Below are 27,539 nucleotides of genomic sequence, written 5' to 3'. Positions count from 1 at the left end.
TAATAAATATAAACAAATGAAAAGATGGTGAGTAATTTGAGTTTTGGAGTTTCGTTCATCACTAAAACTGTATGAGACGCGGAGATACAGCTTAAGATGAAACCCGAACTGCATTAGCTTCTGTCAGGAATCAAACCCGGGAATCCTGCGCCAAAGATGCATACGCTATCCACCAACGCATTAGGAGACTGTGCGTAGTAATTTACAAACGAAGAACATTTTTAAGGAACTAGCTCATGTATACATTGAACCATTAAGTGTAGTGTTATGTCTCACATAGCATCCTGCTGAAAGGGGCCCTAAATTCAACCTGAAAATCAAACCTAAATTACTACATCTTTCCTGTAAATTTTCAGCTCTTGACACCCAATTTTAAAATCTGCAGCAAATGCAACGTACAATTGTCTGCGGTGTTTTAAGGCTAGTATTTTCAGATCTATTATCCTTGCTGTTAATCCCACTCCCGGTGTTATTCAGGTGTCTGTTTTCTTAGGCCCCCTACACTTCTCAATTGATTATGAAAGCATTCGTAGCAGAGTGGAAATGGAATAGCCCTATTTAACATTACGAGTTTCACATAAATATAATTTTAAAAAATAGTCCTGCAGTTCGTGAGTGCAGTCGATGTGTAGACAGGGCCGGCGCGAGGGGGGTCGAGCCGTGCCACCGCCCAGAGCGGCAAAATTTGAAAAAGAAATGAATACTATTAAAATATAATGCTTTGTAATTAGCCCACACGGAAAAATAAAATTGTGTTCCCTGACAATGTAATTAAACTTACTTCACTCACATTCAGGAAATTACTCACTCAGGAAATTCAGAGCATTCTCCCTCATTTTCAATTATCAAACTACTAGCCACAGGTATCGTTCAAGATTTCCCTTGCAGCAGCGTAGATAAGATTTTCAGCTAGGGCGGATAAGATTGTCAAGTGTCTTTCATATTTTTTTCTATTCAGCAATATTCTAACGCTCCACTCCAAGTACGCAAAAGGTACACTCCCACTTGAGACAGGCCGTTCTAGCCTACAGCACCTAGAGACATTTCGGTTCTAACAGCGAGTTTTTAACCAATTTACAAATTGTTCATTAACATGTCTTATATATATATATATATATATATATATATATATATATATATATATATATATATATATATATATATATATATATATATATATATATATATATATATATATATATATATATAATTGTTTTTATATTTAAGCAATACAAATCATGGCCGAGCACATTAAAAGAACCATGGAAGGGCAAAATAAATACCGCCATTACTAAGGAAAAGATGTCCAAATTTTTTTTATTAATATTCTTAGTGAGTAAATTGAAAGTAAAATACTGTTTTTGTTGGGAGCTGCAGCATATTATACTATAGTGCTAGACTGTACACCAGATATTTCTGGTACAGAGCAAAGAATCGTTCGTTTTGTATAAATTGCATACAGTAATGGAGAATGGCTTATAAAAATTTGCGAACACTTTCTTGGTTTCGTACCAGTAAAAGACATAGTCTAGCTAGAACTGGTCTAGCTAGAACTGACAGAAGTAATAATTAAACAGCTAAAAGAAATGAACTTCTATCGAAGATATGAAGGGCCAAAGATATGGCAATAGTTCCAATATGAAAAGCAAAAATAAATTCCCAAGACTTCTATGTTCCTTTACTAAACTTTGTCGGTAACGATGCAGCCACAACATCTCAGTCCACCGTTTGTATAATTAAAAAAAGTTTTTGACTTCTTTTCTGCTTCAGTTCAACGTTGGTCCATACTAAAGGAACATATCAGCAGCCTCACTTTAAAACCATTCAGCACCACAAAATGGGAGAGTCGAGTTGATGCTCTGACTTCACTTAGATATCAAATAGAGGTTTATGATACCTTACTTCAAATAAGTAACGACAATATAATAGATAGAATGATCGCCCATGATGCTCTGTGTATAGCAAACCAGCTGCATGGCTTTACTTTCTTTACTCACTCGTTATGTGGTATGACTTTTCACTCCACATAAACACAGTAAACAAAAATATTCAAAGCATTGATTCTCATGTGTTTGATCCAGTAGGGTTTCTTTAAAACAAATCTGAGAACTTTCAGAGGAGCAGAAATGATGCAAAGTTTCTATCTTACTTAGTTGATGCGATGGAGTTGGCATCAGCATTAGATATGGATGATCCATGGATAGGTAATAAAGTGCAAGCTCGAAGTCGAAAGAAGAGATAGTTTCAATAGAAGGCAGAAGATGAAGCTATTGAAGATCCACAAACAAGATACAAGATCGATTTTTAATACAAACTTCTAAACGTGATTGCGTTAGATTTAAGAGAAAGGTTTGAGCAACTTAAACATCACAGCGAGTATTTCGATTTTCTTTACGATATAGAAGGGAAACTTCATTGGGCCTATTACAAGAAAGCAAATTAAGCCCTATCATTTTCAACACATACATCTCGGATTTAATGAAATACAACTGGCATCCATGCCAGTTGATAGGCTTTGCAGATGATGTCTTGATAAGCATGCAAACTAATAATATCAAAAGTTGTCTCCCTACGCTAGAAAGGAACCTAAACAAAATAAACAATTGGATGAATCAAAACGGTTTAGAACTCAATGAAAAAAAGAAACTAAATTCATCATCTTTAATAGGAAGAGGAACTATCAACAATATAGTATGAAAAAATGCAGAACAACAAGATTAATCCTGTTTGTGAAATGAAATACCTAGGAATGCACCTCGACAGGAAATTAATATGGAGGAAACATATTCAATACCTGATGACCGAATTTATAAAATACCAAAATTTACTTAGTTATCTTCCATCTAAAAAATGGGGTATTAATCCTATATCCCTGGTTACTATTCTTAAACAAGGTTTTATATCAAAGGTACTTTACGGCATCATATTCATGTACAGTGGCGTATTTACGATTTTGTTTCGGGAGGGGCTTTGCCTGGAAATGTGAAAATTCTGTAAGATATTTCATTTACTTTACTATACTAAGATTTCGGGGGGGGGGGGCTTAAGCCCGGAAGCCACCGCCTAAATACGCCACTGTTCATGTATCATATTCAGTCCCATATCAGCAAACTGGATCAAATGTTCTACTCACTAGCAAGATTAATTTTTTCACAACCGACATTTTGCCCAAAAAGAGGTCTTTTATCAGAAATTGGTTGTAACCCAATTCATATAATTATTTCGAAATATGCTTACCAATATATCTTAAACGTTCTTGGAAAATTAAATTCTCCAATCTCAAATAAATTACAACAAATAGATTTAATTCTGCAGAAGAGAAGTACTCCTTATAAAAACAAACCATGGTTTATTCAAGCATATTTGGATTTAAAAAACATTAATTCACATATTCAGAAAGTTCCCACTCTAAGCTGTTTCGTCTGGGATTATCAAGTATACATTACGCAGATCAATCCAATAATAGCCTACCGAATTATATAAAAATTTACCACGAAGATCTAAAACAATCAATCTACCAGAATATATGGAAAGATATTATTCATTCCTTTGACGAAGATTCTATATTTATATATAGACCCTACTGATGCTTCTAAATTCCCAAATTCTAAAGTCGGAGCCGCAATATTCATTCTTGAAAAATCCAAACTATTAAAACCACAATATACATCCATATTTGAAGGAGAAGCTTTTGCGATACGTCAGGCTCTACTGTACATAAAAAGAAATAAAATACTAAAGACAGTAATATGTTCCGACTCTAAGTGTATTAATGTCTCTCACCTCAACATACTGGAACAAAAAGTCTACCTGGCTTATATTAAACATCAAATATCTTTATGCATATATGTCAAAAAACAAATATCAAATATCATTTGTGTTCAGTAATGCACATGTCAACCTCGATCCAAAATCATCTATAGTTGATCTAGCCGCCAAAAGCGCATGTCAAGCAGGCCAAAATATGAATATTAAATTAGCACCATAAAATTTCAAACATATAATATCAGAGTACGAAAAATCAGAAATCAAGCAATGGGGATCAAAGAAGTCTTCACAACCTGGAAAACTCTATTGGAAAATTCATGGAAACAATACTGCAATCTTCTCCAAAAACCTATCTTCCTGGACTAGACGAGAAGTGATAATATATTATCGCATGTTAGTTAACACCGCACTAACTCCGTCTAAGTTATTTCAAATAAAAAGAAAAGATATTTATCATTGTTGGTGCGATAAAGGTATAGGCACCCTGAGTCACTTAATATTTGAATGCGAACTATTTAAATCACACCGAACTAATCTACTCCAACAACTGTACTCTACTCTGGAACATGGACCTTTTTCTTACAAACTGGTTTTGGCATCTAACAACTGGAAAGGAATAAAAGCAATTATACAATATATAGTGAAATCAGGACTTGAAATTAAAAAAAAAAAAAAAAAAACTTACTATCTACCTTTTAACTTCTTTCCATTTCAAACTAAATTATTCAAGGAAGTAATATGCAAACCTTAAGAATAAATAAATAAATAAATAAATAAAACAACCCCAAAACAAACAACAATCTTACAGTGAACCCGTAATAACTAACAGAAGGCACAAGGAAAAGAAGACTAATATATTACTTCCAAGGAAAATTAAATAACAATAACGAAATCCCCTTCCGCCCCCCAAAAATCTCTTATTAACATTTGTTGCACAATAATAGGAGGGTGCAAAAGTGATGAAACCCCTTTAAATGGTGAAGAAAAAATATAAGACAATCTTTGCTGTCCGTAGAAGAAGAAGAAAAAGAAGAACATCTGTGATCCACGTGCGGACAGCATGAAAGTGTTCTCGTTTGATGTGTTTAATAATTAAAAGATAGAGTTTTATGCATAGCGATGTACTGGAGTGATTCACTTGCACAATGATAAGAATACGCATAATTGTGAGTTAATTAATACGAAAAGGAAAAAAGATATATGCGTCTGCGAACAAAAGTTAGGGCCGAGTGTTTTTTACGTAAAAAATGACAATAAGTAGTTAAATAAGTAAATCAGCGCAATGGCACAGAATAATTCGAGCAAACGAAGGTACAACTGGAAGGCTAGGCAAGTTGTTGAAACGATTGTGGATAATTCAGCAACTCGTAAGGTAAGTTGGTTTTTCGTTTCATGTATTGGGGTACTGGTAAAGTTAAAAAAAAAAAAAAAAAAAAAAAAAGCCGGTCTTGACTGTTGGAGGGTGCAAAAGTGAATAAACACCAATAATGGTGAAGAAGACAAGACAAAGACTGTTATTAGGCTTAAAATTGGTCCGGCGATACAGCAGTTAACCCGTTATTACCCTGGCATATGCCTTAGTAATTCCATGCTGATTGATAATATGCGTTCGAATTGATGCGTTTCTCTTACGGGTATAGGTATGCGTCCTGACGTAGCTACATCGTAAAAGAGACGGTGCTTTCGTAGTTTTGGCGCACCATATTTTGGAAGATTAACAGGTAAAATTCAGTGCTTTGCTTGAAAAGACATGTTTATAAGGATCAAATTGCAGCCGACAGAATTAAATACAAAGTAGTACAGCTGTATGGCAAGGTTCTAGAACACAGGTCCCCCTTCCCATGTAAAGACACAAAACGCTAGAAAACAACGTGCCCTGCGGGGCTCTAACCCGCCTTCACTCGCTGACGCTCGCTCAGCGCAATCCTATATGAATTTAATATTAAACTTTGATACAGAAAGGAACCAACCTAGCTAGTAACCTATGTAAGGGGACCAGTGTTCTCGAACCTTCCCCAGCTGTATTTTAGGTTTGCAAATGTAGTGTTACTAGTGTAAAACCATAAAAGGGATTTACGACAGATAAAATAACTGAGTGCATATAAAAAGGGGGTCTGTTATGCTTTTTTTCACCGGCGGTATATTTTTGTACAGTACAGAACCTGTATCTTACGTTTACAAGTGGAGCGTTACGAGCATGAAACCATGATAAGTGCTATTGATATTTGTATCAGTGCAAAAAGCTATTCATTTCACTGCTCACTTATACGCGATTTTCCCACAATCAATGACGAGCCTGCTTCGGGCGCACTCCGCGCGGCCCACCAGCTTTCCCCTGTCCGTACTCTGTTATATAGCATTCCTGCTTTTTAGCAGCCACCTTGTACAAGTTGATTTGTCGGCTTTTGTTCCGTATCGCCGGACCACTTTGAAAACTGAAAGAAAGCACCAAAGTGTATTGCATTCGGTTATATTTTGCTGGATTACATTAAGTTACGTTAGATTGCGTTACATTAGGCGTGCAGTATTACTTTAATACAGCTCCATAGTATAAGTATTAATAGTAGTAGAAGCAGGAGTAAGAGTAGTAATAGTAGTAGTAGGAACGGGTTAGAAGCCTGGCAGGGGTTGGTTAGGTTCTGTTCTCGACATGAAATGGACAAATTAAAGACTTGGCAGTTTTTTTCTGTAGATTTTACAATTTCTGGATCCGTATAGTAAAAAAGGTGTGCCTCTCCGCGAAATAGTCCATCCGCCTCCACATACAGTGCCACTAATAACATCAAAAACAATCAACAGACATAACCACTTTCTTAACTTTTAATATTCCCTTTACCTCCCTTGCACTCATTCTTTCTCACAAAAATAAATTCTCCAATTGATCCTGTAAATTTCCTAAAATTTATCCGTTGATACGGTACTTAACCCAAAAAAGCAGCCATCTTGTAGAAGTTGATTTGTCTTTTAAGCCACACCATCCGGAAGCCGTATTTATATGCAATTTCTAAATTTTCAACAGTTACTTCGGGTGGCCCCCTTGAATTTTATTTATGCAAAGTGAGATATTTTCATGTCTCCCAGCAGAAACCTTGGTAAGTCTTTACTTTGACTCAAACTGTGACTTTAATCGGTTCTTATAGGTTCAGTCACTTCTTAGAACTGTTTCTGCGCGACTCACTTGTTGGAACTGTTCGTGCCTTTGGTGTGACGTCTTAGATCATATTTTTCCCACTAGGGGTCTCTGTACAGTCATATGGTAGTTTGTAAGTGTGATGTCACATGTTCTGTCTGCTTGTATGTGTGTTCTATTGCTGGTGGCATGCGGGAAGCGCGTAATTGAATTTTCGTTTCATGGCGACGATCGAGTTAGCAAATGCAATTGAGAAACCGTTTCATGAATTTAATACAAAGAATTTGAACTTGTCGTTTTTAAATAAGTTTGTATTAGATTCGGATATTAACTCATATCGCTTTGCGGCACTATGTGGTTTAATTGAGTTAGAGAAAACGTGATGGTTGTGGTCGAAGGCTGAAGTTACTTCCGAAGTATGGGAGAAGTGGGCGTTTATTGGTTTTCCTTGTTTGTAATAATAGCGAATGTGCTCTGTTTAATAAATCGACGCCTGTGCGGAAAGGAACATTTTTCATTGTCACTTGGAGAGCGATATTTTCAATTTTTACGGCATGCTGGATATGTCTATCATTAGCGGTGAGTGTTTTCATTTTTTTAATTTATATTATTTTTATTCTTGATTTGTTTTCCGCTTCTAAATTAGGTTTATAGTAGTGGTTTGATTATTTATTGTTGTTTTGGATGTTTTCATGGTACTTGAGCGGGGGGTTTGGGGGGCGGTAGCCCCCCATTTGGATCTCAAAATTGATAGTCACCGCTTCATCTAAATTGATGTTTAGTAACATTTTGGCCCTTGTACTTATAGTATAATTCTTAACATCGTACATTACTTTCACTCTGTTAGTGACTGTAAGCGATTTATCTGATCCGGTTAAATTCCTAAACTGTTCCGGGAACCGGATCAGATGAATCGGTTGAAGTCACTGTTTGAGTCAAAAATAAAAATTGGGGACAATAAGAAGCAGATTAATGAAAGAATTATATTTTTTCGAGTAATGCGCCAAAAGAAACCAGTACGAAAGCGGCTGTGTAGAAAACTTGCTAGGTGACCATTCAAAGAGTGAATGCTATATAACAGACAATGGCCCGGCCGGGGGTACGTCCGTAGGGAGCAGTCGCATCACCGACGGACCGTAAGCACATAAACGAGGATTGTGCAAAAGACACTTGATATTACATAAAATCACAAAAGGTAGAACGCTTGTAGGCTATTGTACTCATGGGATACAGTCTCTTTTTCGATGGAAAACTGTTACCATTTCACTAATTTCTGTTAATATTAGGTTAGGTTAAGCCCCCTTCATCTAAACATTCATCCGTTTGTGATAGTTTCACACGGTTTACACTGGTAACTATCCTTGTAAGCATAAAATGCAGGTTTTCTACATCCTGCAGAATGCTCCACCGGTGCAAATTAAGCCTAATGATTTTAATGCTTTCTTTGTTCGTCACTAAATGCGAACGCCTCTGTTTTGTATTACTGTGCAAAAGTAGTACCTTTACACTGTTACTTGTTGCAAACTGACTACTATTCGGAAATAACGAAAACTGAATCCTTACTTTATCGTTGCGAGAAAGCATATAGCTTCTTTCCCACGTGTTTCTATTTCTTCTCATCTTTCATTTTTTCCAATCAATATTACAAGAAACCCGAATAAAATACTATATTAAACTTCAATATAATGAGCTCCCTTTTGTGCAATCCCGATTCAGGTATGATTGAATAAATATCTAGGGTGTCCAGTTGTTTTTTACTTTCCATTGTGTGAATAATTATCTGATCTTTTAAAGGTGGCATGTAAATTATCACGCTACGTTTTGTTATGCATGTAGTCTGTATCTACTGAAACCAACCTCTATCTCCTGTTAACATTAATCCGATAATAATGAATCTTGCTTTCCGTATGTCCATAATTTTGTTGGTTACATCACAGTGTTATCGCAAAGTTTAAGAACTTTTGCCATTGTGTTTCTTCACAGATGCAAGTTCACTTCTTCTGTTTAATAAATAAACGATTGTATCTACTTATATATGTATATCAGATGGAATGCTATGGCATATCTATAATTTTAAGTTGGTGTTTTGAAAATATATTAAGATTTTGTATATTTTCTCATTGATTTTTCACAGGAGTTCATATGTGCAACTTGATATTTTAGGTGTATTAGAAAATGACTGAGATCAGAGATATTCGGTTGTAGTTAACAAGGTTCTGGCTGTTTTGTTAACTGCGTTGTAACAAAATCACGTTTAGTAATGTTTGTTATATTTTTCTCTTCCGGTTTTTCGAGATGCTATTACTTTAGCAATCCTTGTTCATCAACATCTGGGTTATAAGCATAGAATTACTAAAATAACCAGTAGATATACAATTAGCACTACAAAGTCGTTGCTTTTTTCACCACACGTTGTATGGCATTGTTTGTTGTAAATTACATTTATTTGGAAGAAGAAAATTCCAATTTCTTGTGGGGCTAATTGCAGTACAGAGAGAAATAAAAGATAATAATACATCGTGCCGCGCATAGATTAAACATATCTTTATATATCGGAAAATTACTTCTCTGCAAAAGTATTTTAATGTGTAAAATCAAGGATATTGTTGTGGCTCACTTACTGATACCTCAACTGCAGCCACCTGCTCAATTGGCTGAAAGTCTAAAGTTCATATTATTTTAACCATATAGGAGGGAGGTTTATAATTCTCCAGAAAACTTCAAAGCAGGTGATAACGTATCTACAGAAGATTAGAGAAGTAGATCAAGGTTTCCAAGACTATATGAGATAGGACTACTTGCTATAGTGAAATCCGAACCACTACTCGGGTTTGTATTGGAGGCCAACGCTCTACCCTGGATCAAAGTCGTAACCGAACGCAGAGCTCGTTCGTCACTATATGGTTACCATATGCGTCTTTGGCGCTGGAGGTCAATGTAGTTCGGATCCCACGTTAGCTGTAGGTCCGGGTCTCATATAGCCTCGCTACTGACGTGGACTATAATACTCAAGTCACTATAACATGAGAAACATTTTCATCTCATTTTGAGAAACATTTGCAATCTCTTTTTGGTACTTTAAATCAGTGTTCCGCATCGTTTTTCTCCTTGTGGTGCAACCCAAAGTGCACATGAGGCAACACGGCACACCAAAATGAAATTCTCCTCAAGTTTTATTATACGACGCTATTATATGAGTATTTTAATCAACCTATTATAGTTACTGTCATAAAAATCGAATCATGCATTTATTAATAATTTATAAACATGAATTACATTTTATTATGGACATATAAAAGTATTGTGTGTTTGAGTTTCATATATAAAATTGTTCTTCCATAGATACCGGTAATACAATAAAATATACTTTTGTGTTACTGTTAAAGTAAATAAATTTACTCGTACCTTCAAAGTGACACTTCTGCCTGTTTAACTGCACACAGGCAGCTGATTCGTTGAGTAATCGTTGACAACGCATGTCTTGTTTCTTCCGAAAGATTTGCAATTTTGTCGACAAGTTCAGTTCACAACACTATGTAGTTGGAAATTAACTCGGCGACTGATTGTCGGCAGAAAGAGGATTTAAAAAAATCACTTGCAGCTAGTGAACCCAGGAGACAAATGATTAATGAAAGTGAATTATTATCAAATAATTGGTTGTATAAGAATGTAGGAGGAAACGAGAGAACCTCGAGAAGACCCATTAATACGACTTTGTATACTACAAACTCTCATGGACAGGGATCGAACCAGAAATTCCTCACACCAGAGGGGAGCTCTCTCAGTGAACCATCATAGCCCCTGTACCTTTTCCGAAACACTTTAGCAGTCATTATTATTATTATTGTTATTATTATTATTATTATTATTATTATTATTATTATTATTATTATTATTATTATTATTATTCAACGACCGACGAAAATACAGTACATGCAGTAAAATATGGCAGAGAATGAAATAGTATACAATTTTTTGCAATACGTTAACTGGAATAACATAATAATAATGACTCGACAATTATTTTCTGGAAATAGGTAAAAGTTCGCATCACACTTCTAACCTTGCTGTGAGATACCAGTGTGCCGTTGTTGCGAGCGTTCCCGGTGGGGGCACTCGGTCGGAAAAGTGTAAAAAACTTTTTCAGATCATCTATCCTGAATGAGGTTTTCCCGGCTTTTCCTTATTCACACCAGGTAAATGCCGGGGTGGTACCTAACACAGATCCGAGGCCGCTTCCTTTCTGTTCCAATCTTTCTTCCTTCCCTTTTCCCGAATAGTGTACGCGCCGAGAGACGTCATCCCTCGTAAGTGACGGTCTAACATGGCCATATGGCCATAGATGTCGAAAGCCCAGAAATCTAAATCCTAAATCCAGTGTGCCGCATCATACTGGTTACGAAACACGGCTCTAAATGACCATATACTTGATAGTGAGTTTCCTGAAAACAATGTATACAGAGGTTGTTCAGCCTACATTTGGCCGATTTCGTTCCTTCCCTCTCCCAGGCACAATGGACTCACCCGACCTAGCTCGTGGCGTCCTGCAGTATTGTGCAGTGGCATCCTGGGAACGGAGTTGTTTTTCCGCGCGGACGACAATAACGCACAAAACAAGACCATTGTTGTGAGTGTTGTGTTAAATTTGTTTCCAAGTGTGTGGGTTTCCACTCTGTGACCAAAATTCCGCCCAGACTAAGCCGGTTTTGGTAAGGCTATCTTGCAGCTCTTTATGACGCCCACTTTAGTATTTCTGTCATTAGAAAACAGTGCAAGAAGAATGGTTACAACATCAGTTTAAGTGGAATAAAACATGTTATTAAAAAGTACAGGGGCAACAAAGCTCCACCATTTGGATCACCAACGAAGTTGCCTAGGAAGCTGGAATGCACCAAGGCCACCTCCACCATGCAGAGGAAACTTCGCAAAATGACAATGCAAGAAAATCCGCTAACACAAAGGTGTATGGTTAATCGTCTTGACGTGTCTTTGGAGACTGTGAGCCAAACCTTACACCATCAACTCAAGCTGGAAAAAGTCATGAAAGCTCGCGGCCATCTTCTCACGGATGCCCATCAAAAGGAACGAAAGTGTAACGCCCGGAAGCAGTACGAACGGTATCTGGAAAAAGAAAGGTGGATGTATGTGGTAACGCTCGATGAAGCATGGATTTACCTTTCCGACTGTGGCAAACCGAGAGCCACCATGTACCGAGAGAAAGGCGCCAAGAACTTCAGAAGGTGGGTCCTTGTCTGTAAAGAATCCTTCCCAAAAGGGTTCATGCTCGTTATGGCTACTGTTATCGAGGTAAACTAAAGATTCGTAGGGTGTCGAAGAACTGCAAAATAAATTCGCAGTATTTTCAGGAGCAGATCATGCGGCCGATCTACGAGCATGAGATTCCAACAATGTACGGAAATGACGCCAATCTGGTGCGCATTCACATGGACAAGGCCTCATCTCATACCTCACTATCGTCCCTCGCATTCTACAGGGAGATGGAGGAGGTAAGTGGTATACAGGTGATACCTTTCAATGAGGTACCTGTTAAATATCCAGATGCAAGTCCTATGGACTATTGTAGATTTGGATTGCTGAAGCGGGCTTTAGGAAAACGGCGTGTGACAACTGTGGACTTTGGAAAGCTGTGCAATGGGAATGGGACAAGATTTCCTCCCCCCCCCCCCCCCAGTTCTTCAGAGAAGCCGATTACAGTGGAAATTACGCTGTCGGGCTATTGTTAGGAACCAAGGGAAACACATCGAGCACTTGCGGACCTGGCGCTATGGATTCTTCTAGAGTTGGTGGATAAAGTACATGGGTGGTCTAACATTCGAGACCAAGTATTTGTAGTCTGAGCTTACCGATCTTTCATATCTGTTCTATTTGTTTCTGTTAAACGAGCCCGGAATTATAGTTTAGTTGAAACACATTAGCGGAGTTATCAAACAGTGTGTTGGGAAATATTATTTACTTGTTAATTCGTATCCAGGATTTCGTTAGAATAATTTATTGTAGTTCGTGTTTTATGATAAACAGAAATGGAGCAGGAGGCTCATGTATAGATGGGAATAAATATCTGCTACAGGCGAATAGGTAGAATAGTCAATATATCCGTAGGTGTAAATCTTTAGATAGTTAAGAGAAAAACTGTTACAGATATTAACAGTACAAGTCCTGTAGTCGGATTCTCAGCTGTGTTTCCTCGCATTGTCTTGTCTTGCGCCCCGTCGTTTCAAATAATGTTTTCCTTCTTGTACAATTTTAATAGACAAAATACTGATCAAGGGGTGAGTTTGTAACACACACACACACACACACAAAGAAATATTTACGCTGCTAAGAAAAGGGTATAGTTGTCTTGTTGATTTTTTTAAATTACAATTATCTGTTGTTATTAGAATTATGAATTGTACTTTCGAGTATTAAAAGTGCATAGGAATTGTAATTATTGTATATCATTAAGGAAGAATGGGAAACGGAATTTAGTTGCCAAAGACAAGCAAATACCATAAGAGAAATAATCAAGATTTTAATCCGAATGTTTTAGTCAAATGTGTAAATGACGTAACATCCAAACGAAGGTGACTGTGCTGCCGATTTGTTTCCTGGCTTTAACAGCGTACTAAGAGAAGCCGGCAGTGGCGCTAAGGTGTACCTAGGAGTGTATTAAATGCTTGGTAAAGTTTCACAAGCAATGAGAACGGTAGGCTCTAAGCTCTACAATAAATGTCTTAGTCAGAATATTAACTTATAATTAATAACCCTCGTCACTTTTTTTTTTTTTTTTCGATTATATCCTTTTTCCTCTTGTGCGTCGTCGCAAGTAGTGCTGAAGATATTAAAATATTAGGTGTATAATGTAATTCCGTTTGTTTTTCAGATAAATGTTGACACAGACTCCTTCAAAGATGAGAGATATGATGAAGCTAATGCATTGGTAATTCCTTCAAAGAAGAGAAAGACAAAATTTAAAAAACATGAAGTGCAAGTGACCAGAATTTTATCAAAAAAACAAAGGAAGCGATTGGAGAAGATCGTGGAGCAAAAAAAGAAGAAAGAAAATGTATGTTTGTTCTTGTTTTTAGTGTTTCATCATTGCAGGTATAATTTAGCAGTGACACTTTTTTTTAAAAAACTTTTTACCAAATATTACAATGTTATTTCCGGTTGGCTTTATTAGCATTTTTAACTCAATTCTCAAAGTGTGTACATCGTAGCAATAAAATTTACAACCATCTTGTAATAGCTAAACAAGGGATGTAACTATATATTGACAACATTATACCGTGTTGTGCCTTTATGGCCGGGATGTAATAAACTATTGTTGACACGATATAAGTTGCTTTTGCCTATTATCCAGAATAGACAGGAATGCGATAATGATTATATTTTTACCAACCTACAGTGTAGGATTTTATGCTTACAATGCGAAGGTTATAAAGTAATTAATATTTGAAAATTTTAAACTTCAAATATTACATATAATACTGATTATACATGTAATTTTTGCATTTGCAGTTTTTTGCATTTGCCTGCCATTTAATGTTATATTTATTTTTTTTAATACTTAATTATTTACACGGGAGGGCGGTGCGGGATAATTTATTTTTTTATTTTTTTTTTACAATGTTTGTAAGTATTTAGTTATTGAAGTATGAACTGGAATTGAACACTAGTACTTAGAATTGAACACTAGTATTTTACTATTTTAACATTATATTATGAAATTATTTTTGGCGTGCGAAAGGTTATAACTTATGTACTAACTGGAATTGAACCTAAAGCATCTCCACCATGACAACATTATACCGTGTTGTGCCTTTATAGCCGGGATGTATTAAACTATTGTTGACACGATATAAGTTGCTTTTGCCTATTATCCAGAATAGACAGGAATGCGATAATGATCATATCTCCACCAACCTACAATGTAGGATTTTATGCTTACAATGCTAAGGTTATAAAGTAATTAATATTTGAACTTTTTAAACTTTAATTGGATATTTATTATCTTTAATTTATAGTGCTAAGTGTATTATGTTTGTGATGTTTAATTAAGTGAAATTGCTTGATTACATTTGTTAAGCTGTTGGCGATTTAATCAGCTGAGATAATTAGAGATGTATTACAACATACCTTTTTATGTTTGTTGGATTTGAATTCCTGGACTTAAAGTTTGTAGTTGATGACAACCACAGTGGATGGGTTTCCACTGGAACTCAATGTTGGTCTCCTAATCCTTGGCAACTCCTTAGACAATGGATCATCCCCAACTGCTCCATAGGACTGATCCTTATTCAGTCCGACATAACCTTTTTATGTTAATTTGCTTCATGATGAATTTGTTGTTTTTTTCTTACCAAATTTTGTAGTTGATACATCTCTGTGCTGAAACCGTAGTTTCTGCATTTTCTCTCAGTGACCAAATCTCCAGACAGTTTACGTTTGCGATTTTTACAATTTTACCTAACTCTTAGAATGTGTTGATGTGAACATTTATTATACAATGGTTTACATTTTCATTTTGCTTTAGTGTTTGTTTATACTGACACGTGCAGACTCGTGTCTGTTACTTCATTAAAACAACAATCATAAGCACTATGTAACATTATGTGATAATATGTCTGTTTGCAAGATTACTAATTTCTGACTGCAAGCCAATTCATAAACAATACTTTAATTTTTATCTTTTATCCAAATTAACAAAATAAATGAATTTTGATATTGAATTTTATCTTTGAATTTGGCGTACCTTGGAAGTCTTGGAAAAGTCAGGAAATTCAGCTTACTCGTAAAAAGGCCTAGAAAACTCAGAGAATTTCATAAAAAACTGAAAAAACTTGGAAATGTCAGGGAATTTTAAATATGGATTTTTACTTGTTAGAACTAGTTTCTCTTTTTGCTTGTCCTGGCTATTTGATGGAGGATATTTTATGAAATAAATCAGTTTGCTTGGCAAAATTTCTCTGCCTACATCTTATATACATGTGTACTCATATCCAAAATTTTTGTCACATGTCTTTTACAATTATATAAATAAAAATGACTCTCTTTCTTACGAGAGAAACTTCCTGTATCTTCTTGGAAATGTAAAGAAGGAAACATGTATTTGAAAAAGTTATAATTAAAAAGAAATCTTCAGAACTGTATCGCCAAATTCGAAGCACCGTTTTTGTAAACGTGGCAAACACGCAGCGAAATATACAAGAGAGAGGGAATTTTATGCACTTTATTTGAAATACAACGTAAATCTCTCATTATACATATGGCATAGACCTAATATGCATAGACATTAATTATTTTACTTGTAAAAAAAGCAAATAGAAAAAAGCCACAGAATATACAAAGCGATCAGGTATTTTGTGCTAGTGATTTGCATATATATACGTTTATAAAGTAATAGAACTTCAAATCATCTTCGTAGAGTAGTTGATTAGGGTGTAACCTCTGGTTGCTTCACTTTTTAGATGATTATCAGAATCAGTTCGAATCCCATAGTTTCCAGTAAAGTGTTTTTTTTCTTTTTCCTTGTTTTTGCCAATCTGTTAAACAGCAATATGTTGTTCCGAAAATGTTTCTTAATATTATTCTCTTCATTCTATTTTATTTTAATATTTGAAAATAATCAGAATTATGTCTTCAAAAAAGTTTCAGTTATCAAAAATTTTGTAAGAGAAGAAAACTTCAGTTCTAGTCAGTCGTTACCTGAAAGGGAAAGGGAAACAGTAATTGCAGAAAAAAAATGATCACCTTTACCGAATGAACGTAGATTAATGGTTAACGTTTACTGTTCGTAATCGGGAGTTTACAATTCTAATTGCTATATTAAGCACTCTGACTGGTGATTTTTCAGTTTCACCAGGCGAATGCCGGAATACCTTAAATAAATAAGCCTTGGCAAACTTCCTTTAAAGTTTTGTCCCTTTGTTGTTAATATTTCAATGTAAAATGACATTTTCACTGCATCTTTAATAAGTATATAAATGAAACTCACGTACAGAGCGTTTCTAAAGTCCTCAAACTCTGATTTTAAAACTTTATTGTTGAGGAACAATGCAATAATTTTAGAAACTGTTAGTTGTCATTGTTTGTTGGAATATATTAGTCAGCACTAGACAAAATGAACAACGATGCATGCGCAGAAAGCAGTAAGAAAGTCTGAGGTCCATTTGAAAATGCTTACGAATTCAGTTCATCATGAACCTTACATGGGAGCAGAGGGTTGCTGTTTTGGATGCTTACTTTGAAGTTAAATCATATAAACGCTATATAGAGATCATAGGAGATATTACATCATACGGACGCTCAATAGAGATCTTTTCAGCGCTCCTTCATCTGGAAAAACAATAGTTAATGATTTAATAAAAAGGTTTCGCGAAACAGGAGACGTTGCATTGAGCTAAGAAACGAGTCATTAATTTTCACACAAGATTTCCTTGTGGATGAAAGTTATAAATTGCGGAACTCTCCTAGGAAGTCTCTGAGGTGGTTTTCACAAGAGGTAAGAAAACCTTGGTCATCTTGTCATAGAGCTGTAAAACATTTGAAGCTCCGAGCATAGAGGGTGCAAATTGTTCAAGTTCTGCACCCGTTGGATTTCCAAAAGCCCATAAATTATTTTTAATGATTCAACAGATCCACGCGGAACAATGTAGTCAACAAACTGGACAAAACATTTTTCAGTGATGAGAGCTGGTTCTATTTATGTAGATACGTGAATAATCAGAATACTCGGTTGTGGGCTACGGAAAACCTTCATGTAGTACATGAAGTTCCACTTTATTCTGACTAGGGATGTACTTGAACCTGAACCCACTAAGTGGGGGTGATGTATATATTTCCTGAAAGCTTGGGTCAAGGTAAGATCAAAACTGGTTATCAAAGTTGGGGAGGTCTCATGCATTCCGCTTGGGGCAGCACTTTACTCATTTTTATTAAAATCTTTAAGTGTGACCATAAAGTCCGTTGCCATAACGCTCGCTAGACAGAATTCTGTTATAATTTGGAGGACGGAAAACTCACATGCCTACAACAAGCTTATGCGCAAGTCCTCATGATAAATGTGTTCTGCGCTAAAATAATCACTGGGAACCCCTTCGTGGCTATATGGTTAGCGTGCGCATCTTACGTCGGAAGACCCAGATTCGATTCCTGGCGGAACTCATGTGGTTAGGATCTGACGCTTAGCTGTAGGCCACGTCTCATATTGCCTAGGTGCTGAAAGGAACGCTAAATTCCAATGCAGCCAATCAATCTAAAATCCTATGGCAGGAAATTCAGGTTACGCCCACTAGAGGCTCGATATGTACTGAGCAACAAAGGGAGATTACATTAAAACCTTTAATAATAATAATAATAATAATAATAATAAAAGACCGTTGATATTGAGAAACAAAACTTTTTGAGTTTCATTTTCCACGATACCTCTTTTATGTATGTACATAATGGCAAAATTGAAATTAGATTGGTATAAAACGGTACGGAAGTACTTAATAGGTGATGTTCTTAATTCAGTACCGCGTACCTAAGAAGTTATTATCTTTCTATTAAAGTACTGTGAACAGCAGTCTGACGTTATTGGACCTGTCTCAGAATAAGTTTATTGAGCTGGATATAGATATTAAATGTATGGCATTTGCTATTTGGTTGTTGTGTTCATTTTACTACTATATCGTTCTTTTCTATTAACAGAGAAATAGCTTGTTGGAAGCCTTGTCCAAAGTTCAGGCATCAGCGGAGGATCTCAATCATTTGACATCCATCACTTCTATCCAGACTAAAGGACTTAAGAATTTATTTTCAGAAACAAATAAAGAGTTTTCTAAAACACATGAATATTCAAATAACGATGACAGTGTGCAGAAGATCAGTAGTATTGCTGGTAGTAAAAAGAGAAAACATCTATTAAATGATGAAGAACAGCAACCTGTAACGAATAATAATCCAAATGTAGTAGGATTTGAGGTATGTGTTTCTTTTTGCTCGAGTATTTTTCGAATAATAATATCACTTGAAATGTTGGACATAAAAAAACTAGAAAATAGGGTAATATGTGGTAAAGGGGTAATTGAATGGAATAAATAGATGTCAATTTCAACTATATAGACAGTTGAGATGTATTTTTAATGTTTCGTTTAGTTTGATATTCCTCTAGCACAAAGTGAAAGACTTCAATTGCTGTGTGGAAACTTTTAGAGTAAATCATATATTAAACTGTAGATTTCATTTAATATTGCTTCGTGAACTTCCAAAGTAAATAAAGTAAACAAGTCAGTAGTACCATGAGTATCATGTCTCCTGACGCGAAATGAGAACTTCCTTGCAATGTAGTCTCCAGCTAATATTTTTGTCTTGGTGTAGTTATTGTCTTCTTTAAAATCTCTGATCAATTGCAGTCTTCCTCCTTAACTTACAACACGTTGTATAATATTCCTTAGAATTATTGTAATTTTATTTATTTTTTGATACATTACATACAAACTAACTAACTCTATGGCCGGAGTTCCATTGACTTCTGTCCTTAGCCAACTGGATCCAGTTTCTACTTTGTATTCCTGTTTCTGCGAGACCTATCTTAATATTGCCTTCCCATCTGCGCCTAGGTGCCACATACAACTGTATTTAAAATTATTTTATTTTCATATAACTCCAGTATGTATGAAACAGTGGAATATGTGGATAATGTCTTTAAATAATTTTTGCAAACACGAGAAAAGAACCATTTATCACGCGGATTTTAATTCTTGCGATCATAAACTTTTTATTGTATATAAATATTCTTTACAGTTTTATCTCAGCCCTTGTTCTTCTATCCCAAACTAACCAACACGTAATTTCTTTTCCGCAATTCATCATTTTTTTTTCTTCTGTGTGCCAGGTATCCAGCTCCTCAAGTGAGGATGGAGAGACTGAGGAAGAATATGAAAATGAAGGACATGTAAAGAATTCAGACGGAGATGAAACAGTGATTGAAGATCAGTCTACGAAAGAAGCAGACGTGTTGGATAGTGAACATAGTGATAATGAGAACATTCCAACAACACCTGAAGTGAATTCGTGTTCAAGTGACAGGAAAAAACAATCTCAAACTGGTCAAATCCCAAAACAAAAAACATCTAGACCAGCAATATTTGTTCCAGTAGAACGACGTCCTGAGATACAAGAAGCGAGATTAAAACTGCCTATTTTGGCTGAAGAGCAAGCCATCATGGAAGCTATTAGTGAAAATCAAGTTGTTATTTTAGCTGGTGAAACTGGTAGTGGAAAGACAACTCAGGTTCCGCAGTTTCTGTACGAAGCAGGATACGCAAGGTATGATTTTAAATATTACTTACATATATTTACCTCTTTTGTCCGTACTTCACCAAACTCTGAATTTTCCATAGAAGCATAAGACAAAATGGATTTCTCTGTTATTAGTTATATCAAGTGAGATAATACCACTTTCAGAAGTTCCTAAGCTAACTCCTAGAGTATAATTCGCGCTACTGTCCTAAAATGTTAAGGTTTCACCATTATAATTTCAGTCTATCAGTTCGATATTTGTTAGCCATATATGATGATATTTGTAAGCCATGTATAATGCGGATTGGATTCAAGTATGTTCAGTTTGTCCGCTGTCAAAAGATGTTTTTCAGATTGAGTTGAATCTTTGTCTGACGTCCTTAGGAACACCGAGGTTATAAAGGATAGAACCTGGTATTAACATCGGCCCCAAAACACAACACGGGCTTGAATCTGGTGCAGTTGACAGATGCGCAGACCATCATGCAAGATCATGGTGTTCACAGTATAGGCCATTTTGCACCATTATCTAGATTCTTTGTGAGCAGGATTACAGGACCATGGGACCGATCCCAGCGCGAACTTCAATATTGAAAATACAAAGTCCTGGCAACTGAACTTTCTCTGATTGTTTTTTAATTCATCACACGGTTATGCACCGAGGCTCAAGAAGACTGATAATGAGATGATAATGGCAAATTGGAAAAAAGTGGGATGAACCAGGAGAATCCCGCAAAAATAAAATGCACTTTCTAGTTTTACGTTTCTGCAATTATACGCCAAGATTAAGGAAGATAGGCGAACCCCGAGAAAATGTGCGCACACGGTATTTGTTCTCCACAAAGCTTATTTGGCGCCAGCTGGGATCGAACCAGAGATGAACGCCCTACAACTGAGTCACTGCGCGAGGAGCATCTCGAGAAAAGTCACACTCACGGTGTTTGTTTAGCACAAAACCCACTAGACGAAGTTGGGGTCGAATCAGGTCCCCAAGCACCGCAGGTTAGCGATTTTGATTTCATGGACTAAGTAAAATGTAAAGCGGATTATTAATTTTATAAATAAAAATTTTTACTCAAGGCATTTATTTTAGAGCTTAGAGCTTGCCTTCTCATCACTTACCAAACTCTTATTTCACTCCTAGCTAAAATGGACAGCTAATATGGAGTCTTTCTTCGTCCATTTCCTCTTCACATCATGCACCACCAATGGGGATTATGTGACTGACAGTGATAGATAGAAGTCTTACTGTGAAAGTAACTTGAAGATAGGAAGTTGACACAAAAATAAAAGCACCGTGACATTAAAGTACGTATTAATGTAGACATACATTTTTAAGATGTCCAAACGAGAACAAGTAGAAGTAAGAAATTTGGGGCTGAATACACATTTCCGGAGGTCAGCAGCAAAGCTTCTAGCGAGTTTATAAACTGAGCTCACATATCTTTTCTTCACCTCTTATATTGTAACTTGTCCTAGACCATTTAAACAATCTTCATAAAATCTGGCATGGTGTTAAAGGTTAAAAAGTAAAAGTCTTACTGTTCTCTTGTCCCTGTATTTCTGTTTGTCCGCAGTACATACGTACATACATACATATATATATATACAGGATGGCCCAAAAGTAGGTATAAAGACCAGCATGAATTAAGTATGACATTTTAATGTATGAAAATAATGAATTTATTTGCCTTGGTTTGTTCCGAGCTTAAGGTATAAATGAAAATCAATTAAGAACAGATAAGCAAGAAACTAAGTCAATATCTGTATGGATAACAATAAGAAAATCATATAAAATGTCATGGCCGATCAGTACAGGACTGTATACCTACTTTTGGGCCACTTTATATATATATATATATAATTTTGCGGGATCTTTTGATTTCGTTAAGTAATATGAATAAAAAATATATGATTTCTAAAATTCACTTATCATTACTAAACACTGTACTCTTTCTTCATTCCACCATTTTCATTCATTTCTCATCATCGTCTCCTTTAGCCTAACCGGCATAATCATGGGACGTAAAACTGAAGGATTTCATTTCATTTTCTTTAATTATTAAACTTTGTATTGAGCAGATTTGTCTAATTTTGAGGGGGCTATTGCGGTCCCGTCTCATATCGATGGAACACTTTTGATGCATAATCATAATATTAATTCCACGGAATAGGGTTCCACATTAAACAATAAACATATATTTACATTATTTTATTTATACTTTACTTACAGGGTGGGCGAAAAGTAACTCCCTATATTAAATTATTTATATATCTCAACTTTTGAAAGCACAACCTTACAGTCTTCCTCATGTTTGGTCTATAGTATGCCAGTACTTCCTCCAAAGATACAACTCAGATGTGTAGTTCAGTATTTGCTACACACTTTTTAAGACAGGTATGTGTTCTCTGATCTTCCCAAACAACTGAGCAGGAACACCAGTTATGGCCTGACGGATCTTGAAAATATATTTATCTACAGTCTAAGATGTGGTACTTCTTGGCCCATCCCCACAAAATGAAATTACAGGATCAGGTGTGAACTTTCTGACCATTCTGTGAGCCAAACCCTGGGAAGTGCTCATTGAACCAGTTCCTAACATTAAAGGCAAAAAAGTGGCGTGCAACATCTAACATAAGCAACAGTGAAAGTTGCTTATACCATTCGGAAATTGTAGGCCATTCCAAATTACTAACATGTCCAAATAATGTTCAGCGTTCCTGGTATCTTTCAAGAAATAAGGAAATAGTAATACGAGAAGACTTTAATCCACACCACACTGTCAGCTTTCGGTTTATTTTATTCTTTTGAACCATCTCTCTGGAATCAGTATCTGGCCTATTGTGACGATTAATGACACCTTCTAAATGAAACACAGCTTCATCATCACTCCAGATGCTTTGAAACAGATTTTGATACTCTTCGTGCCATGCGAGTATCATATTACAAATTCAATATACCTACTACAATTATCTGGATACAACTGTTGGACATAAAGAAGCTTCTAAGATTTGTAGTATAAATGTTTGTGAAAATAGACGTATGTGTTAGAGCATTCTCTCGCATCCTACCTTGTGGATTTTGAAGAGCTTCGTGCATTCATCTTTTCAGGTTTTTTGCAGCCGAATGCCTACCAGATCTCTCAATGTCCACTACATTACCGGGATTCATTAATTTTCTGTGACAATCTTTTATTGTTTTTGCATCAAGAACCGCATTTCTCCTATGTTCACCACTCCACCGTTGCACTTTGTCACAGATCGTCACACTTCATATCTTATAGCAGAAGAAATGAATTGACTCCTAAGGAAGTATGAATCGAACAACCATCCCAATAAGATGTCAAAAGATCTGATGGAGAATAATCAAATGTAAAGTTTGACATTAAAACGACATAAAGTTCATAACAATATGTGGATTATGTAACTAGAAGTAAAAACTTAAAAATATGATACTTCTTGCCCGCCCTGTAGTATCAATAGATACGGAGCAATGTTGGAATAACGAAAAAATCTGATTACTGAGCTATCGAGATCTCGAACTCTAATGTCCCATTTGCCGGATGCTCTGCCAATGGAGCTCAGTGACTCAACTAGTCGGGAACCCCAAAAAGACTTAAAGGACGTTATATTTATTGGTAGCTTCATTAGTATAGCATCTGCCCGGCAGTCCCACAATTGATGTTTGAATTCCCGTTAGTCAGTGATAAGATTTTTGGTTATTCTTCCAAGACAGACATGCGTAGTTAAATGTTGCTTTCGTGGTAAGTGTCCCTTTTCAGCAGGCTGTATCTGAGTGGACCGCGATCTCAAGTGGAATACGAACCTCGATCTCCCACACGGAATTAGGCCCTAATCTGCCGCATCAAAGGCGATCACGCAAACCAGTTAACCATGAGGGAGCCTCTTGTTTGTTATACGTGTTTCTTTGTGAAAAAATAAGATTGGTATAGCAATAATTTTTGAATAATTTAATAGAAATATTTATATTACGTCTCCGACTGATACTGAAGTTGTTGCAGTAGAAACTGTAAGTATTTGATATTTTTCGTATCAATTTCAGAGATGGCAAGATGATAGGAATAACTGAACCAAGACGAGTAGCTGCTATATCTATGTCGAAACGTGTAGCAGAAGAAATGAATTTGACTTCCAAGGAAGTATCTTACCTCATTCGTTTCGAGGGTAATGTCACGGATGACACTAAAATAAAATTCATGACAGACGGAGTGCTCATGAAAGAAATTCAAACCGTAAGTAGAATAGATTTATGACATACTAGCTGAATAATCTTTCTTACCTGGTAGGAGCTAAGTTAAAGAGAAAATAATTGCAACATCCAGAGTGTACCCAAACACGCCAAGAAACATTGTGAACTGAATCCTCATGCGAAAACATGAAAAACAAAATGTCCAATGAAGACCGAGTGAAAGAACATAGTGATTATTTTGAGCCTAAAGTTTATTAATGATCAGTAGATGTAAAACAGAAGAGGCAGAAGGGTTAGCCTTGAACCGTAGAAGCAGATTGATGTGATCGGCTAGAAACGAAAAATGATAACTGAAAACTGGCACACATTCCATATCCACTAGTACATTAATGGAACCTAGGCTTAAAATAATTTCTGTTCTCGTACCCGATCTTCATCAACATTACGTTCTCAAAATACGACTTTTTTTTTTTTTAACATCATTCCGAGCGATTTTCCACTGGCACTGTAACACTTTTCCACTGGCATGTTGATCTATATATATATATATATATTCAGACATACGTATATAATTATAGTGTAACGTCCCACAGTTATGCACGGTGGCTAAGGGAAAAGGTGATAAATAGCTGATAATGAAATTAAGAAAGTGCAACAGTGTTTGTTCTCCACTGAGCTATCGTGGCCTCTGATATTTTCCTATGAGTAATTATTGCCCAAAATGTTTTGTTGCTGTTTCCGAACACTTTATTAGTACATTGATTTATAGATCGAGGAACTCTTACCGGAGTTCAGAATCACTGGTGTACCCATAATACCTCATTTCAAAGTCGCCCCTCAATCCAACATTGTGCAGAAAAACCCTCTTCTCGTCTGAGTCCGCCCTATTCATTGTGTTATACCTCATGTTGAAATAACTTGGTTACTTACCTTTCAAAACCTTTTATTATTATTATTATTATTATTATTATTATTATTATTATTATTATTATTATTATTATTATTATTATTATTATTATTATTATATTTAAAAAAAAGTACCGTAAATCCACGGCTATTGTATTTTGTTAAGGAATCCATATCTTCTATATTTCAGCCCTGGGTCTGTGGTCACGAACACTTCAAGAGCTAGAAGACATTAATTGAACATTATTTTTATTGTTTTGTCCTGTAACGAAATAAAACCACGTGTTTGAAAAAGCACCACATATGTTTAACATTGTCTCTTGAAATCGAGTAATCACAATTGGATGTTTTTTTCTACCTAATTGTAACAAAATCACACTCCAAGAAACTCCTTCATTTGCTTTTAATTTTGTCTGTTTTTATTATATATACACGAAATCTCTTTGTTATTAATTGAAATAATTATCTTGTGTTTCCGTTACAGAAAACAATCACTGACAGAACTACGTTTGTTCTGTGCAAGTGATTTTGTATACTACAATTAGAACAAACCATCCGATGTTGGTTACCTCAATTTCAAGAGTAAAATGGGCATGCATAGTAGCTTTTCTAATACTTGGTTTGATTTTATTAGAGGACAGAGCAACAAAAATAATGTTCAATTAGTGTCTTCTAGCTCCTGAAACGATTATTCGTGCTATATTTCCAGAATGGGCTGAAATATAGAAGATATTAATTCCTAGACAAAACGTAATAGCTGCGCATCGTGTTCGTGGATTTTCTCGGGGTACTCCGTTTGCTCCCACATTATCATTTCACCAATTTTTTCGTCATTATTCACTTGCCTAAAATCGTCGTCTCCCTTAGCCTAACGGACATCGTGGGACGTTAAACTGAAAGATTTCTTTTCGTAACAGCTGTGGGTAAAGGTGAGTGAATCTTTTAATTGAATATGTACCCAAGAGAATCTACTAGTAGTTGCCTTTTAATATTATTCATTAACAGAGTTAAATTGAACAAATTTGAATTTTCTTTGGAGAGTTGAGACCTTTAAGCTAAAGTATTAAAATTTCCTATGTATGGTTGTGAAAATGTGGTCTTTAAAGGGGAAGTGTATGGCCAGGTTTTTATGAACAAGGCTACATATTAAATAAAATTTCTTGATGTTCCATTCGTGTTTTATTTTATTTGGACTGATGATTCAAAGGCAACTGACTGCTTTTGTCATCAGAGTTACGATCAGTTCGGGAGTTGTAAATCATTACAGTATAATTTTAATTGTTACATTGGTATAATTTTATTTTTCAATGTGAAACAATTAAATATTGTTACAACGTTTAAGTTTAATGCATTTTTTTTTTTTGGGCTTTAATATTTGTATTGTTATTTGTATGTATCATAATTAACCTGCACGAGTACACAGTATATGGACGTATATAGTCAACTTAACCGAATTATTTTACATTTAGAATTTAACAAAAAGGAAATTTATAAACGGACATACATAATATAAAAATGTAAATTAAATGACAAACCAAAGAACATAAAATAAATTAGACATGCAAAACATTAAAAGAAAAATCCTCAACCTGTCATAGATAAAAAGTTAACCGAAATATACAAAATGATGTACAAAGAATCAATGCGTTACATAATATACGAAATTCCAGGCAACACTGTGCTGTGCAATGTGATATAATTGAACCTTCATATAGCAGTACTTGATGGTAGATGTGGCTAGCGTGGAACGGATTAACTATTTAAAATAAAAAACTTCTTCCATAATAGGAGCAGAGGGGAATGATTTAAAAATACAAGCTGCGTTTCCCCGCTGAATTGCTAAACTGGGTCTCTGTATTAAAAATTGTTTGCTCCGCGGATCTCCTGTTTTCGCAACCAACTGTGAACCTATTTGTTTCACTAGATTCTTTGCCTCTTTGCTGAAAACACCCATTGTTTCAACAGCAAAGGGAATGAAAAAATGGTCTTCTTTTAAGCATTTATATTTTAAATGTTTTCGTCTGCACGCTGTTTCTGCCGCACTCCCAGCTTCCTTAGATGTTGATACGATATGAGAAGCTGCAAAAGTATCAACACAAGTGACATCCCATACTAGACATTGCCCATTTTCCCAGGGAATTAACGTGATGCCATCTGGTCTTTTTCCATCATCCCTTGATAAACCTGATGGTTCTAAAATTGAAGGCACGTCTATGCTGGCCAAAGCACGCTTTAGGA

At 35.7% G+C, this 27,539-nt stretch overlaps 1 protein-coding gene across 1 annotated transcript in view; it reads left to right on the top strand.

The window, feature by feature from the left end:
* The first annotated feature begins 4,770 nt into the window (after nt 1-4,770).
* kz (putative ATP-dependent RNA helicase kurz) overlaps nt 4,771-27,539 on the top strand; it is a 92,775-nt gene continuing 70,006 nt past the window's right edge. Inside the window, exons 1-5 of the mRNA XM_081745607.1 lie at nt 4,771-5,140; nt 13,782-13,964; nt 18,593-18,865; nt 19,779-20,212; nt 24,249-24,438. Coding sequence (XP_081601733.1) covers nt 5,051-5,140; nt 13,782-13,964; nt 18,593-18,865; nt 19,779-20,212; nt 24,249-24,438 — 1,170 coding nt within the window. The 5' untranslated portion in view covers nt 4,771-5,050. The remainder of the gene's footprint in view (nt 5,141-13,781; nt 13,965-18,592; nt 18,866-19,778; nt 20,213-24,248; nt 24,439-27,539) is intronic.

Source organism: Thermobia domestica, chromosome 2, assembly GCF_964235325.1.
Source record: "Thermobia domestica chromosome 2, izTheDome1.hap1.1, whole genome shotgun sequence".
NCBI classification, from domain to species: Eukaryota; Metazoa; Arthropoda; class Insecta; order Zygentoma; family Lepismatidae; genus Thermobia; species Thermobia domestica.
The sequence above is the reverse complement of the archived record's forward strand: the minus strand, read 5'-3'. Positions and strand labels throughout refer to the sequence as shown.